Source organism: Sinocyclocheilus rhinocerous, unplaced genomic scaffold (assembly GCF_001515625.1).
Source record: "Sinocyclocheilus rhinocerous isolate Xijiao unplaced genomic scaffold, SAMN03320098_v1.1 scaffold1939, whole genome shotgun sequence".
Classification (NCBI taxonomy): domain Eukaryota; kingdom Metazoa; phylum Chordata; class Actinopteri; order Cypriniformes; family Cyprinidae; genus Sinocyclocheilus; species Sinocyclocheilus rhinocerous.
The window spans coordinates 403,638-422,086 of NW_015630547.1; the positions used below are offsets into that span (position 1 = coordinate 403,638).

The following is an 18,449-nucleotide window of genomic DNA, read 5'->3' on the forward strand; positions in this document are numbered from 1 at the left end:
CTTAGATAGGTGTCGTATTCCCATAGGTAGATGGGGATCAGCTGAGAGTCAGCTGATGCGAGCTTGACTAACGTGACCTGCCAGAACTAACGCTACGCTTGATAATTATTAAATACATATTGTTTATGATATTTTCTCTGGTGTGTTTGTCACAGCTGTCTCACGGGGAAAAAAAAAAAAAAGATTATTAAAATATTAAAAAGGAAATAATTTTAATTGATTTTTAACTTTTTTTTTTAATACAATTTTACAAGTAGGTTTGGGTAAAGTGGATTCTGTCAAAATGAGTTGAATACGGGAACAAAACGCAGCAGAATGAAATGGTTATACTGTCAAACTGTTATATTGTAATACAAAAAACCTATGTATTAATTCAGTATTATACGAACAAGGTTTAATATGCATTTGTAGCCTCCGTCTTTAAGTTTTTCATGCGCAGAAAAACGTAAATTTTAGATGCCGCACTCTCTATCTGTCACTGAGGTGATACCTTTTCAAAAGGTACTATAATGTACTATTTAGATACTAATATGTACAATTTAGGTACAAATATGTACCTTTAAGGTGCAAAAATGCACCTTTTAGGGGTAGATATAAGGTACAAAAATTTACCTTTTCAAAGGGTCCTGTTCCAGTGACAGCTTTTGTACCTTTTGTTTTTTTTTCTGAGAGTGTCAACATATTGATATTGAATTTGTGTGTGTGTTTATATAAACAAAATATGAATCTGAATATTTTACGAAACCGAACTTTACATACAACATGCATTTAAGAAAATTAATAAGGTCAATTTTGATTCAATGTTAACTAGATTTTTATTTTTTTTCTGAAGAAAATACACGGCGGTAATAGGCATTTTGGTTTACTACCTAGGGTATGAATAGTGCTTGCCTTTGCTATTATAATAGTGTAAGTTCAGGGTGGTTGCTAAGGTGTTCTTACTGCTTGTCAATGGGTTGCTGTGCAGAAAGTTCTGGGTGTTTGCTAGGAGGTTGCTTATTGGTCTAAGTCAAAAGAGCCAGTGTGATAAAGGTCCCTAGATATGGCTCAGGTCCCTTCTTCAATGTCAGTCTAGGATCTAGAAAATCTAGGATTTTTTTCATCTGCTAGGCAAAAATAATCCAATTGTTTATATTATTAATAGCACACATCTCCTCAACAAGCAGAATGATTTAAGGTATCGCTCATATCTGTAGCAAATGGTGCTGGATGTTATACACCAGAGTTTAATTCTAAGGGTTAGGAGTTTGTTCAAATCCCTAAATGAAAGTATGAGCAATATTTGTTGTAATGTTTGCCTTAGTAAACATCACTGATGAACAACTGTCCTACTGCAGTGAGAAAACCCAAGCATGAGAAAGGAAAGGATAGGTGCTCCTCACAAGATGAGTAATGCCTTCACCAGTCAGGGCAAGTGCTTATCAGATTCCCGCTCATTTCCAGGTGGAATATGCTTCTAAATGGGCTGCACTTAGGATGATTTAACAGACTGCTGTGTGGGGCTGACTAGATAATTAACTCCGAGTCTAGGAGCGAGGATGGAAAGAAGGCACAGGAACAACTGATTTGTGCAAAACCAAGTCTATGCGCATGTGCAACCTGCGTGAACAAAGTATGCACGGTTACAAAAATCAGGTGGTGTGTGTACAGTACGCGTGCACTATTCTGCGTCACTCGCACTGTACACGGACCCTGTATAACCGAAGTATAATTTAGCCTTAACCTTACCCTATCCCACCTCAATAGCAGCAAAATGTGTTGTGCAATTCAACATGAACACAATAGGTACACTGGGCATTAAACAATTCAATATTTTAAGTAAATGTTTTTTTTTTTTTTTTAAAGACACCTAATATAAAGTTGGACCAAATATTTTAGCATTATTTAATATAAAGTTGGACCAAATATTTAAGCATTATTTATTTATTCATTCATTCATTTTTAAGTACAATTTCAAAAACTAAAAAAAAAAAAAAAACGTGTCTTATGCATCCTGCACTGTAAAACATGGTCATCTTTTGTAATTGTTACCTGAAAGAGCCATTTCTGCCTGATTTAACCCATATAAATGAGTTTTGGTGGTAAAATTAATGTATTTAGGTTAATTCAGTGATGTTCATGGACTACATAATACATACATAGTTCGTAAACATACATAGTAACTGTTGGTTGCATAACTACATAATACATTCATAGTTCATAAACATACATAGTAACATGTAACATAATAGGCTATAAACAGTACTAATGGTATTAGTTAGATGTTTGTATGTTAGCCTATGTATTTTTATGCTATGATTCTCCCACGATTCTGAGAACAAACATTAGAGACAACCAAACAAAATATGTAATTTGAGTTTCTGACTAAATGTTTTATTTAATGTTATAAATTAGTCTATTTATAAATGTCTAAAATGTTATAAATTTGTGTATTTAAAAATATGTATTAATTTAAATGAATTCATTATGTAGCAAAAAAATCATTTGAAAAAAAATTAAAAAATGAAAACTTGTTTATTCCAGAGTTTTTGAACGAATCTCTTGAATGATTCAGACATCAAATACATTTAACAGTCACTGTTTGACACCTACTGGCATAATGTAACATATACAATCTATTATCATTAGTTCCAAAGGTTAATTACTCGTTTTGATCGAGGCTGCCGCAACATCAGTCTATATCCGGATTAAAAACTTTTCTCCAAATACTTTCGCTATTATTTAATGTTTGCAACATAGAAATGTAGCCTACTGTGTAAGTAGACTGTTTGTGTAGACTGTTTCAAACATAAAGCTTAGGCTACATGATGAGCGCTGGCTGCGCTGCTCTATCTGGATCAGCGGCTGCGCGAAAGCAGGTTTAAATATTATGTTGTTTTCAAAGGTTTGATAGACATAGCAGAATCACCGTCATTTAGGAATACGATCGCGTGTGTTTTAATCGAGATCGCGATCTTTTAATGATTAAACGTGCATACATATGAGCCTATAGCCTGTGTTTTTTTGTTTTTTTTACCGGGCGGCCCCCCCGATTCCGCGAATCATTGTGATGTTAATATTTTTTTTTTAACTTGAATAAAATCAGTTAAAACAGATGTTTCCATTTTAGGTTAGGAAAAATTCAAATTCAATAGAAGTCATGCTTAGCACTGGAATACTACAGGAAAGTTAGACATCTCTTAAGACCAAAAACCCAGTAAGACTATGCTGAACAAGCAGTCAGTCTTTGAAATCTATGGTAGTCCATTGATTTGCAATGCATCCTTATTGAACTGTATGTTAGCTCAACAACATGACCTCAGCCCATGTTCTTGATGCTAAACTCAACTACACAGCTGTGTTATTTAAATATGTCAGTCTTCCTGATCTGACATGACTGTTATCAGGTGCGTTATCAGTCCTGTGAACAATGGCTTTCTGAAAAAAACGCCACCATTGTTTTTACCCGAGGCATCGATGTTTCCTCAGCCTCCGTTTATCTCTTCATGTTGACCTTGCACAAAATTGTCCCTCTGCGGCGCAGATGACCAGAGATAACAGAAGGTCAGTATAATTGGATCAAACTGACAGCTAACGGGCGACTGACGCTTCCCGTAGCAGCAGGTTAAGCCGCGTCTCATGCAGACAGAGTCTGTTCATCGCCTCTCTCCTCCGCTGGCACGTTACACTCGATGACAGCCATCCATGTTAGATTTGCCGTTAGTAATTGGCTTTACAGAACATGATTGTGTGAACTTGCACAAAGACCCTTAGCATGAAATGTCTGGGGCATGACCCTTGCATCTTTGCAAGATTATAGTTTGCATGTACTCAGACTTGCATCACAAATAGCAAACGAACGAACAGATCTAACTTTTTCAAGCTCAACGATTATAGTCCTATGGCTCTATTCTAGTGAGCTGCCTTGCTGTCTACAGCCTAAATAGGAAGTTAGCTTCTAAGGAAGCATCTTAACCTCTTAACTTCATGTCATAAAATGTTACGGTATTCATACAGGTATGTATGTATATGCTTATATTTTGGTATGTTCCGTTAACCAGGTTTTTGAGCAGAGCTCAATGTTGTGTTGACTGTTTTTTATTATACAGAAGTTGAGCTATTTAAAGAGCACAGCAGTCATTTTAAATAGAAAATGTGATTGCACCAGCACTTGATGAATCTTGCTCATAGACGCATATGCAGGAAATGTTGTGTATGCCACTGTTAGTCTCTGAAAGTCAATAATTTCTGTTTCTATTTCAGAGATCTGACAGAGAATAAAAAAATCTCCTTGGTATCTGATTGCTTAACTCTTGAAAAGCCTGTGGATGCTTTTTTATTCCACTACTTCAGCACAAACAGAATTGGGTCACAAGGCTTAATTGTCGCCCAATCAACCTTTACTAATGTAATGTCACTTATATTTAGCTGGAGTAAATGGAAAATCTCAATGTGGGAGAGAGATAGCACAGAACGAGGGATCGGGGTGTGGAGATGATGGAATAGACTAGCTATTCTGCATTGGGCATCTAAATTAATCCCTTTTAAATTAATATTCTGGGTTAACTACTAGTTAAGTTATTTTGACAGCATGGCTGTCAATTACAACAAAATAATTTTCACTAATAAAAAATAAGTGTGACTCACAAAGTACTGTTCCAGGCCAAAACAAACAATATCTTGTGTACTTCGTGAGTGCGTTTCATTATTATTATTCAAAATTATTTTTTGTTTGTTCACACCAGGTTCAAACTAATTACTGAACACACCTGCATTTTTTTAATGCCAGAATATGAGGTACAATGATTAATATACGTACATATAGAAACATGTATATATACATTAAAAAACAAACAAACAAAATCTACAATGGTAACAATAGATAAATTATAAACTATTATTATTTATAAATGGTAAATTGCTGTACAATAGCTTCATTGTTACTAACGTGGAGGATTGTGCAGCAGAAAATAAAATAATTATGCATTGATAATTATGGTTGCCTTTGATATGAATATTCTATTTAAGAGTTTCTGGAATTTAAAAAGGGTGATTGGAATGAACATAAACGGCTCTAACATGTAGCCTATCACAAGCCTAACTTACTTACTTTTTACATTGAGGGAAAGAAAAAAAAAAAAGATTTTAACCATTTGTAAAATGAGATGGAGAGAACAGTATTTTTCCTTAATCTTATGCTAACCTGTCTCTGTCTCCTTGTTTCTCTATAGGTTGACCTGCCTTTCCTTCAATGTTTTTCTTTTATTTACCATAATTTGGACTAAAATGTATATGTGTGTTCTGTGTTGCTTGCCACAGGTTTAGCCCCTACGAATGGTATAACCCCCACCCGTGCAACCCTGACTCGGACGTGGTGGAAAACAATTTCACCCTGCTAAATAGTTTCTGGTTCGGAGTTGGAGCTCTCATGCAGCAAGGTAGACGCCTCTGCCTGCTCCCCTTAGCACACATCCCACTCTTTTGCTGGGGGTCCCAACTTGCTCTTGTCAGGCCAACTATGATGTATGGGTGCCTCTGTGCATGTAGTTCTAGAAGCAAATTGGTTGCTGGCCAATGGTATGAATGGGACTGTGTGAGACTTTTTGTTTTTTTTGGTGTTGGGTAGAGGATCAGGGGATTGTTTAATTGCATGCAAACCTTTTCCATAACCACCATTTCAGGTTCTCTTCAGGGTTTTTAGCAGGTAAGTCCAATTCCATATGCAAAAAATAAAATAAAATAAAATAAAAAATGGCAGAATGACACAAAGACAAATTGTTGGTCTTATGTCTTACTCTGCCATATGAATTCTTGACTTCTAACCCTAACCCTATCATACAGAAGTTGAGCTATTTAAAGAGCACAGCAGTCATTTTAAATAGAAAATGTGATTGCACCAGCACTTGATGAATCTTGCTCATAGACGCATATGCAGGAAATGTTGTGTATGCCACTGTTAGTCTCTGAAAGTCAATAATTTCTGTTTCTATTTCAGAGATCTGACAGAGAATAAAAAAATCTCCTTGGTATCTGATTGCTTAACTCTTGAAAAGCCTGTGGATGCTTTTTTATTCCACTACTTCAGCACAAACAGAATTGGGTCACAAGGCTTAATTGTCGCCCAATCAACCTTTACTAATGTAATGTCACTTATATTTAGCTGGAGTAAATGGAAAATCTCAATGTGGGAGAGAGATAGCACAGAACGAGGGATCGGGGTGTGGAGATGATGGAATAGACTAGCTATTCTGCATTGGGCATCTAAATTAATCCCTTTTAAATTAATATTCTGGGTTAACTACTAGTTAAGTTATTTTGACAGCATGGCTGTCAATTACAACAAAATAATTTTCACTAATAAAAAATAAGTGTGACTCACAAAGTACTGTTCCAGGCCAAAACAAACAATATCTTGTGTACTTCGTGAGTGCGTTTCATTATTATTATTCAAAATTATTTTTTGTTTGTTCACACCAGGTTCAAACTAATTACTGAACACACCTGCATTTTTTTAATGCCAGAATATGAGGTACAATGATTAATATACGTACATATAGAAACATGTATATATACATTAAAAAACAAACAAACAAAATCTACAATGGTAACAATAGATAAATTATAAACTATTATTATTTATAAATGGTAAATTGCTGTACAATAGCTTCATTGTTACTAACGTGGAGGATTGTGCAGCAGAAAATAAAATAATTATGCATTGATAATTATGGTTGCCTTTGATATGAATATTCTATTTAAGAGTTTCTGGAATTTAAAAAGGGTGATTGGAATGAACATAAACGGCTCTAACATGTAGCCTATCACAAGCCTAACTTACTTACTTTTTACATTGAGGGAAAGAAAAAAAAAAAAGATTTTAACCATTTGTAAAATGAGATGGAGAGAACAGTATTTTTCCTTAATCTTATGCTAACCTGTCTCTGTCTCCTTGTTTCTCTATAGGTTGACCTGCCTTTCCTTCAATGTTTTTCTTTTATTTACCATAATTTGGACTAAAATGTATATGTGTGTTCTGTGTTGCTTGCCACAGGTTTAGCCCCTACGAATGGTATAACCCCCACCCGTGCAACCCTGACTCGGACGTGGTGGAAAACAATTTCACCCTGCTAAATAGTTTCTGGTTCGGAGTTGGAGCTCTCATGCAGCAAGGTAGACGCCTCTGCCTGCTCCCCTTAGCACACATCCCACTCTTTTGCTGGGGGTCCCAACTTGCTCTTGTCAGGCCAACTATGATGTATGGGTGCCTCTGTGCATGTAGTTCTAGAAGCAAATTGGTTGCTGGCCAATGGTATGAATGGGACTGTGTGAGACTTTTTGTTTTTTTTGGTGTTGGGTAGAGGATCAGGGGATTGTTTAATTGCATGCAAACCTTTTCCATAACCACCATTTCAGGTTCTCTTCAGGGTTTTTAGCAGGTAAGTCCAATTCCATATGCAAAAAATAAAATAAAATAAAATAAAAAATGGCAGAATGACACAAAGACAAATTGTTGGTCTTATGTCTTACTCTGCCATATGAATTCTTGACTTCTAACCCTAACCCTATCAAAACCTGATGCCACATCTTCTCAGCCTCGGGATGCAGATGTTTGTGATGTAGAAAGGCCTATGATGATTGAAGGAGAATGTCATATGCAACCTGCATGCCTTTGTGTTGCATCAGAATAGTATAATAACATTTGGTTGAGTAATAAAAGACACCATACCCTTGTTTGCAAAGTAGCATGGGTAATGATTGAATCTGCACTGCATCTATCAAAAGGAATGGTTTAGAGTTGGGATTGGATTGCCATGTAGCATTAGACTCATTAGCATTGTGAGTCTTTGTGAAATCTACATTGTGGAAGAGATGTATTTGAGGACTGGCTGAAATCAGCGACCAGTTGTTTGCAATGTAGATAGCATGAGTATTTGTCTTCACACTGAATCTTAGAAGCTAAGAAACATTCCAGATATTTTTGCCTAGCTGGAGCGATTTGTCTGTTTAATTATTCTAATGAATCAAAAAGCATGCACGGACCATATGCAGTCAGCAACTAGAGCAGAGGTCTTCAGCCCTACTTCTGTAGACCCACTGTCCTGCAAAGTGTGTTTCTAACCTACTTCAACACACCTGTCTGGGATTCTCAAGCAGTCCTGAAAAATCTGGTTCTGGTGTGTTGATTAGGGTTGGAGCTAAACTCTATGGGACAGTGGTTCTCCAGGAGTAGGGATGCAGACCTCTGAACTAGAGGGACAAATGATGTTCAGCCACATAAGTAGGAGCAGCAGGTCTGTGATGTCCTTAGATGCTTGACTGCAAATGTGGGTTCATCAGTGTGTGTCTACCCTGCACCAAGAGGTGCAGGTAAACTACTGAACCCTACCATGCGATTGACACTGTGGATTGCAACTTTTTCCTATCAACAAGGAATCCTCAGTAAGCAGAGACCGTTAAAAGTCTGTGCTAGTGTGTTTGGATCATTGGAAAAAGGGAGGTATTATTGTCCAACGGCATCACCCAATAACAACATAATTGTATGGTGTCATTGGGACTGTCATTCGTTCAGGTTTCTCTTTGAGTTTAGAAGAGAAGATGTGGCATTAGGCTGAGGGCTAAACAGGCAGGGCTTGTGTGTGTTGACTGTCTGCATGTCTCATGATGAGTGGGTAACACTACATTGTAGAGAGGCTCCCCTGCCCATGGCTTGTCAGCCCCCAGAAAACTGTGGGACGGCGTGCTTGGACATGACGTTACCTTGGGTACATGACAGTCAGCCCCAACCAGGTTATATAAGGTCACCAAATGGTCCAGCAAGGTGATACTTTGAAATGACAGCATTCAACTTTTTTCTTGGGATGATTTTCTTATATATATATATATATATATATGTCCATTGTTTTGACATAATGGTATTTTTGCTTTTCCGCTGTTGGTTATGCTAAGTCATGTTTAAAGGTGAAGTGTGTAATATATGCGATTCTAGATTCTCACACACTCCTCCTGCCCCTTCTACCCTGTGCCTGACTACTTGTTTGGATAAACAGGCATTCCTGTCCAAAACTCACACCACTGATTGAGCCACATGTCTGAATACTTAAGCACCACAGTGTTTGCACTTAAAGTCGTCTCTGATGGGAAAGGAGAATGTCTTTTAGCACCGAAGAAAATATACACATCACTTTTAACAACTGAATTGCTAGAGTATATAAGGGAAGAGTAATTCTCTCTTTCTTCCCATTTCTGTGGTTTTTCGGGCTGTCTGGCAGCTAGAGTTATATATCCAAACGTTAGACTTGATTAACAGGACAGGCCTGACTGGAACTCACGATTGCAGTTCAATTGTAATTCATGTAACGGCTAATCTTTTCAATAGTCCATTGTGTTTTGCCATGGACTCAATATGCCAGATCAAAGCTTACAGCTGACTCATAGAACTTGAGAAGAGGAGCCAGTTATTTCCCTGCGCTCTTGCCCTCTGACATCTCCTCCTAGGACAACTAGTTATTTTCCAGACTTTTCCCCATCAATTAATTTCCTCTGCATGACCATGGTGACAACTTGATTAAGGAATAACAGAAAATTATACGTAGATTGTGACACAAAATGGTTCTTCATTCTGGCTTTTACCCACAAGCCAAATGGACTGAAGAGTGTAGGGCAGTTCAAAGACAGAAGCAAATCATGAGCCCTTTATGATTTAACACAAATCTGAGAGTCTGTAATCTAATTCAATTTGACCACATAAATTATCCTAAAATATGAATGAATTCCCACATTCACTTTGGTTGACTTTGGCGTATTCGGTTAGCATAGATGTGGTTTCCCAGTTGTCAGCAGGCAAAGCCTTCCCCTGCAACTAGTTGTTGTGTCCGAACTAGGTTGGGCCTGTGCGTCTGCTACTGGTCCTCACATTGAGACCACTGCTTTTCCCTGACTACTATCTCTGCTCCTCTCTGCTAGGATCTGAGCTCATGCCCAAAGCCCTTTCCACCAGGATAGTAGGAGGCATCTGGTGGTTTTTTACCTTAATCATCATCTCCTCCTACACGGCCAACCTAGCCGCCTTCCTTACCGTGGAGAGAATGGAATCTCCAATTGACTCGGCTGATGACCTGGCCAAGCAGACCAAGATTGAGTATGGAGTGGTGGAGGATGGCGCTACGATGACCTTCTTTAAGGTGAGTTGAAGCTGTCAATTGCAGCACATGTAATATCAAGTCCTACAGAGAACTTTTAAAAAGGCTCAATGAGGACCTTTGGCCATTGTGTTTCATGTCTCATGGACACTTTTGTCTAATTTCTTTGAACTTAAACCAGAATTTTATGGCAATGTATTTGTTTATAAGATAAACAGATGTGTAATTAGAGGGATAATGTACAGTCAGCCGGTCACTGTTGCAGAATGGACCACATCAGGATGATACATAACCAGATCACCCTGTCAGCTAACTGTACAATATCCTTTCCTAATTTGATTTGAATTAATTACATATTTAATTGATTACAGCTTTACTGAGTCACCAGGAAGGTCAATGACAGGGTGATATTTTTAATACTGTTTTGTGCAGTAAAGACATCTGGTGAAGAGACATTCAAATTTCTTGTGCCTTGGCATATTGAATTCTGGTGTCACATGCATTGTGTGAGTTTGAATCTGGATTGTGATGTTCCTGACATTTTCTGTTTTTTCGATGCACAAAAAAGGCAGTAGCGCCAAACACTCGTCCAAAAATCCAGTAGACAAAAACATATGGTGCGTAGATCCAAAATATACAAAGATACAAAGATGAAAGAGATCCGCACTCCTCCAAATGCAGCTAAAAAAGCTTATTCCATTTATTGTTCAGAGGTCACAAAAATATGTAGAAAGAAGTGCAAAAGTGCAAGTGCAGAACGTTTTCGGGTATTAACCCTTCCTCAGTGCCATGTGCTACCAAGCAACACCTGCGCCCATTAAAACATGTATTACCGTAATACCCCTAGTATCACGAAGATCTTTTAAACAAATACACATATATATCTCAAATCTATAACAAAATTACAGTAAATGCATTCATAAGTCATCCCAAATTCATATACAACTATATCAACAAAATATATAAACTGTTTTCTCTATGGAAACACTTGAATAAAAGCACCTGAATGTTTTCAGAAAATCTGTTTGCAAATAGACCCAGAAGAAGTAGGTTTTTAGTAATGAGTCATTTTAAGAAAGAAATGCACTGTATAAATGGAGAATGATAATACATATGAAAACACATATTTTGTGAAGGTATTTATTTTTTGGTATAATAGCGATGTCAGGGCAAAAGTGCTATCAGTGGTGTCCTATCAGAACGTCTTATCAGATTTTGAAATCTCAGCTTTAAAAGGGCGTCTGAAATATGCAATAAAAAGCAAAATGTTTGAGAATGAAGATTTTATACTTGACCTAATAATTGAGGTTGTGTTTCAGAGCTTTTATCGCTTTGGACTGCTGGAAGTGACAAAGGTTGAAAGCATTTTATGACCGCACACTGTTTAGTGCCTGTATGTGGGAGATCTACTCTACAATTCTTTATTCAGTCCCAGAGGGCTGTGAACATGTTCACTGCGACACTCAAATGCCTCTTATTAAGTCAATATTTTTGCTCTGAGATCACAGCATGGAGAGTGTCCCCTCAGTGTGGTTTTGATTGTCCAGCGTTTGTAACCAGTTCAGTGAAATCCTCAGCCACCTCTGTGCCAAAAGTGAAGTAAGCTCTTACAAAGGATGTTTTGGCTTTCCTATCCGCCTCTGCTAAATAAATATCCTTGTAAATTTTCAGAGGTATATTGAGCATATAATGATGTTCTGTAATTCATTGAATGCTACTATAATAGAAATGTAGATGTCATCATAATCTATATTAGTTTTGCATTGTTTATTTTACACTTTAGTCAGCAGAAGTCAAAATTGACCCTATTTGCTTCATTACACATTCCTTGCCTTATTGTGAACAATTCATCAGTGAAGTTTAGTCTAAAGAAAAAAAGTGTTTGTCTGTTCACTCATTTATCTTTTTTTTTTTTTCATGTATGCTTATAACTTGTTCAACCCATTTTGTTCAATCTCTTGAAAATGCCTTCATTGATCCAATCAATTCCCGAAGGACAAAATTTAACATTTTGTTTAACACTTAACATTTTTGTTTTCATATCCAGTTTCAATTTCATATAATTATAACACATTACGGAGGTAAAAAGTGTTGCTTTCACTATGGTAAACACACACAAACACACACACACACACACACACACACATAATGCGTAAATATTGAAAGAAAAAGACACCCTATTGTAGATAGCAAGACTAGGCCAGATTACTAGAGAGAGAGAGAGAGAGAGAGAAACAGGATGATTTCAAAGCATCCTGGCCCTGACAACGCCTGTAATCCATTGCAGTCAGATTTCCTACAGGAACAGCAGATGTTCAGAGAACTGAACACATGTGCTCTTTTAGCAGGTGCTGATGTATTGAGTGATTGAGTGGCAGTGTGAGTGATTGACGGTTTGATAAACTGCCTTTATTGATTCTGTATAATGCTCTACAGAGAGACAGTCACAGAGCTCAATAGTTTAAGACCAGATTACTAGAGAGAGAGAGAGAGAGAGAGAAACAGGATGCTTTCAAAGCATCCTGGCCCTGACAACGCCTGTAATCCATTGCAGTCAGATTTCCTACAGGAACAGCAGATGTTCAGAGAACTGAACACATGTGCTCTTTTAGCAGGTGCTGATGTATTGAGTGATTGAGTGGCAGTGTGAGTGATTGACGGTTTGATAAACTGCCTTTATTGATTCTGTATAATGCTCTACAGAGAGACAGTCACAGAGCTCAATAGTTTAAGAACACTACACTTTAAAGAACATACAATGAACCTATCTAATTTAATTACAGTAATTTAGAACCATATCTAACATAACCATATATAAACCCCTTGTGACTGAAATAGTTTTGTGTTTGGGGTTTTAGGTTCTTTACATCTCTACTTTCACAGCTGGCTTCTTCAGCGGCTATTGATTTGCTATTGTTACAAGCCAAATAACTGTAATCTACTGCTATATGATCTAGAACAGAGGGTCTCATTCGCTAGTCGTGCACACACTTACATTTGTGTGTGAAATCAAGTACAAACATTTTCACAAACAAACCATGTTTCATCAATAAAGTACTAAAATGTATTCTAAATCTACTAATATTGTAGGAACAACTGAATCCAAACGTATGCCAAAATCATATACATTGGATGGCCTTATAATCATGTTAAGATTAAATTTTATACATGCTCAAGGATCTTGCAGTGTGTGCTCTCAGGATGGCGCACATAGGCTATTGATTTGCTATTGTTACAAGCCAAATAACTGTAATCTACTGCTATATGATCTAGAACAGAGGGTCTCATTCGCTAGTCGTGCATACACTTACATTTGTGTGTGAAATCAAGTACAAACATTTTCACAAACAGACCATGTTTCATCAGTAAAGTACTAAAATGTAGTCTAAATCTACTAATATTGTAGGAACAACTGAAACCAAACGTATGCCAAAATCACATACATTGGATGGCCTTATAATCATGTTAAGATTAAGTTTTATACATGCTCAAGGATCTTGCAGTGTGTGCTCTCAGGATGGCGCACATATTTAGAGAGTGTCATATGTTTGCTGAAACATAGGATGTGGAGATGGTTTGGACCAGGGCTTAAACGATTTTGGAAAATAATCGAATTGCGATTTTTTTTACTAATATTGCGATTGCGCTTTAATATGCAATTAATTTTTAAAGCTCATTATGTTCTGTATTATTCAACAAAGACCAGCTATAAATCATTGTATAGAATGACCAACACAATATTAGATAGATTAAACATAAATGTTATTTTCTGTAGGCCAGGCCTATATGTTACGATGAAATTAGGTGATGCATGAATTGATATGAATGACATTTTTATTTAACAACTACAATCACAGTAGATTGACTGATTTGTTGAACTTCCAACCTTGTAAGCATGTAATAATTATGACAACATAAAGCACTGACAAATAAGCCTGGTGTAAACATTAATATGAAAGTCAGTAACAAATCACACAAACTAAAGTAGATTGCAGAAATATAAAAACAAATCTGTTGCTTTACCACACTACTTTAGGTAATTCAAAGTCAATGTAATAAACATATGTAAACATGTGGACTGCACTTTTTAAACACTCACTCTCTGTTAACTTTAGACCAGTGGATCTCAAACTTTTTTGGTCGCGCCCCCCTTTAAACCTATAAAAAAATATATTTTTATTTTTTGTGGGTTTCATGCTGTCCGCTAAGTCATAGGACAAACACAGGCTTTCCTCCTCACCAACGACATTAAACACCGTGTCTACACCGGACGCGAGCGGCAAAATACAGTAGTAGAACTCAACCCATTATAATCAGTGACGCTGTCTACACTGGATGCGGCGCGACAAGACACGACACGACACGACACGACAAAACCCGACATTAAACTGATGCCTTGTTCTATTTATGACGTACTGACACAAAGTTAAAATGATTTGCAATGGTCGCTTTGTCGCGTCCAGTGTACAGTAGAGCTGTTGCGGCGCGGCGTGAAAACTGTAGCGTCCGGTATAGACACGGTGAGTGAAGCCGAGAGCAAGATATGCCTCGTCATAGTTTCTGCATTTAGCTTTTGAATGACCAGCACCTGCCTGGGTCTGTGCGACTTCATCTATGGCTTTTCTCTTCCCTTTCACAAACCGATCCATCTCCCATTCTAAGTTGTGCCAGGGTTGCCAGGTTTTCACAACAAAACTGGCCAAATTGCTACTCAAAACTAGGCCAACCGCGTTTCGAGGGGGGTTCCACTTGTAAAAATCGCGTTCCAGGGGGTAAAATAAACGTTTTTTGGAGGGGTTCCCCAAATCGCGGACTTGACAACACTGTAGTGTGCCAACTTGATGCTTCCTCTGAAGACTGCTTAGATGTGTTCGACTTGAAGCAGCGCTGCTTAGACCTGTAGGGTTTTTCAACTCAAAAAGGGAAATATTTATGACGAAATATAACTGGTTATGATTCAGAATGCAAATGCAATTAATCGTTCAGCCCTAGTTTCGACATGTTTTATGCAAATTACTAATCTATGGGTATGTGGTCACTCATTTAGAATACTCCAAATGCATTAACATTAGAATAAGGTTAAGAACAGATTTAAATACATATACATGTGCTCTGAATTAGCCTTTTTTTTTTTTTTTTTGTGAAAACATCTCCCATGCATATAACCCTCGCAATTATTAGTGAATGAGATTTCTTTCTTGTTTTACTGTAATATGCAAAAAGAGAAATACTGTACATGTCCACATGCTATTCAGTTATGTAGGCTATTATATACTGTATATATTGTTTCTGTGCGCATGTGTGTTTCCGTGTGTGTCCGTACTGTGTGTGTGTGTGTCTCTAAGGGAGAGAGAGCGGGAGAAATAGAGTGCTTTCAAATAAAATGTAATTTTGTGGCAAAAACACAGAAATAATTTGTCTTTTTTTATAATATTGTTTACTATATTTATTTGTTTGGCCAGTGTCATTGTGGGTTTTGGTTATTTTGCTGTTTTAGGCTGAAATAATTTGGCGAAGTGATATGGACATGTAATGCGGTCAAGACCTGCCTGGAACTGTCCACCGTGCGTTTCCATGAAAATAATTGCACACCTTAGAATGCTAGCCAGCCAATCAGATTCAAGCATTCAATGGCCCCACAGTATAAGTAAGGAAAAACGTGACGAAGGGCCATTGAATTATTAGAAAGTAATGCAAACCCGATGTGGTGACACGAACCTCAGGTGTGCATTATTTTCTAATAATTCAATGGACCAGAGTGAATTATTCCACTTATACTATGGTTACCACACCTCACATTGATCATATTATATATCTCAAGGCATTCATTCATTTTTTGTTTTTTTTTTGTCCTTGAAATGCTCTTGTGTGTAGGATTAATTTCTTAAACATCTCATCCAACGCCTGCGTTGCTAATTCCAAAACGTCATTTTAGACCTGTCAACGGAGGCTTGAGCCATTATAGCAGACTAATGCAGTTAATATTTAAGTTATTAGAGAGAGAGAGAGAGAGAGAGAGAGAGAGAGAGAGTAAGCGTGTGAATTTCCTGTGTCTCTGAGTCTGTGCGTCTCTCAACAGTGTTCTGCAGCAGCGTCTCTACTAATAATGAAACGTTTAAGTTCATTTTCTTCAAGAACAGCACCGGTGTTACCTCGTTTGTTAGAAATGTCATGTAGCTTTTAAGTTGCTAAACTATTTTACTGATAAAATCGTAAGAGTAGCCATAACAACTATAACACGTGTGTTTCCGTGTGTGTCTTTACTGTATTTGTGTGCGTCTGTAAGGGAGAGAGAGCAGGAGAAATAGAGTATGAGGGTCCCGTACATAATAAAACAGAATTTTTTGGCAAAAACATGGAAATAATCTGTCATTTTTATCCTATTGTTTACTGTATTTATTTGTTTGGCCAGTTTTAGGCTGTAAGGACCTTTGAAATAATTTGGCGAAGTGATATGGACATATAATGTGGTCAAGACCTGCCTGGAACTACTTCCCTGAAAATAATTACACACCTTAGAATGTTCATCAGCCAATCAGATTCAAGCATTCAACAGCCCTGTAATATGTATATATATGTATATATATATATATATATATTGCATTTTTGTATTATTATTATTTGTATATTTTTTATAATTTTTTTCGTTTGACCTGTATTTTGAATTTTGCACTTCAAGTGCCCTTAAAAAAAATGTATCCATGTTTTTTTTACAGTTTAGAGCATTTTGAAACCGTGACGTGTAATGACAGACTTAACTCCCGGCTGGAATGAGATGGTGTGGGTATGCTGTAATGTCAGGCCACCTATGTGAGATTCTGCTGAAGGGTTCAGAATGGCGATTTCAAGTGCTGCATTCTCTAGATCTTGAAACTGTTGGTGGTTTTTAGCATCTTAGGGTTTTATTGCTGAAAAAATGATTTTAATAATATATGTTGAGGTTTATTGAAATGGCCGCTAGCGAGTGTCTGATGAGGCACTGGGGAGTTTGAGCTGGATGACTGCACTAATGGGAGCGCACAGATTTAATCCTTTGATCACTCTGTTATGCACTATGTTCCTCAATATACTTCGCCTGTCCTGTAAAAATTATTCCATTTTGGGTAGTCTGTGGGATTTTACTTTGAAACATGCTCGATGAGAGCGTATTATGCTGCATAAATGTTTGGCAAACGCACTGCAGGCAGACTTAATGTGTGTTCTTTTATCTGGCAGTGACAAACCTGAGGGGGCGATAGAGTTTGCTTTAAATGTCTGTCATCAAACCAGATTATACAGGAGGTTAGCTATAAACATGTCAACCAGTTAGCTAACTTTAACTAAATTATATAGCAAAAGTTTCCTCCAACCTGAAAGAGAAAACTGTCCATTAAAAAAGAGTTTGCCCATTGCGACAATACTGAAAATGTTGCACGCAATGCCAGTGAAATCAAGCTTGAGTTTGTACGCTTCTTTGCAGAGAAAATGTTTTTTTTTTTTCAACACTTAACAGCAAGGTTCAATTAGTTAATGTTGTTGTTTAATGTGTTAACTAACATTAAATAACAATGGGCAATTTCATTTATTTTACAGCATTTCTAAATCTTTGTTAACACTAGTTAATAAGAATACACCTGTGTATTGCTATGTTTGCTCAGATCCTTTAAATAATAGTAACCCTACAAAGCCTACTTTAATAATATTTGATACACAAATTTCTCTAAATTATCAGCATGATCAAAACTTTGCTGAAAATCCTGTTGTACAAAATAGCAAGTAAAAGGCCTTTTAGTATAATTCAAAAAGTGTTAAATGTCTTGGTGTGAAGTCTTAATAAAGTAAATGTATAATTTTATAGATTAAGAAAATATTTTTTATATTGTTAGTAATATTATTTCAAGATGAACACTTGAAGCAACTTATCTTGTTAAAATACGAGTTTCAGATATGATACATCATGCTTTTGAGGAATGTTTATTAGTTCATCTCTCAATCATCATTGTATTGCAATAAATTGTAAGCATATATTATGGCCCCCAAATTTCATATTTTTTCTTAGTTTGGCCCTTTGAATAAAATTGAGCTTCATATTCTCCTATATCATGATATATGAGCCAGAAGTGTCAAATATGATACTCAACAAAAAACTCACATACAGTACAAGTTTTTTTTTATTTTTATCTTAGTTAATGTTAATATCAGCATTTATTAATACAATACTAAAATCTAAACTTGTATTTGTTAACCCTGTAAAGCCAGAAATAATACGGTATTATTGTAAAAAACAAAAACAAACAAACAAAAAAAAAAAACAAAAAAAAAAAATAATAAATATACGTGTTCCCGTAATAT

The 18,449-nt window shown here is 36.6% G+C and overlaps 1 protein-coding gene across 1 annotated transcript in view; it reads left to right on the forward strand.

The window, feature by feature from the left end:
• grik2 (glutamate receptor, ionotropic, kainate 2) overlaps positions 1-18,449 on the forward strand; it is a 233,981-nt gene that overhangs the window by 178,191 nt on the left and 37,341 nt on the right. Inside the window, exons 12-13 of the mRNA XM_016553000.1 lie at positions 5,299-5,417; positions 9,943-10,160. Coding sequence (XP_016408486.1) covers positions 5,299-5,417; positions 9,943-10,160 — 337 coding nt within the window. The remainder of the gene's footprint in view (positions 1-5,298; positions 5,418-9,942; positions 10,161-18,449) is intronic.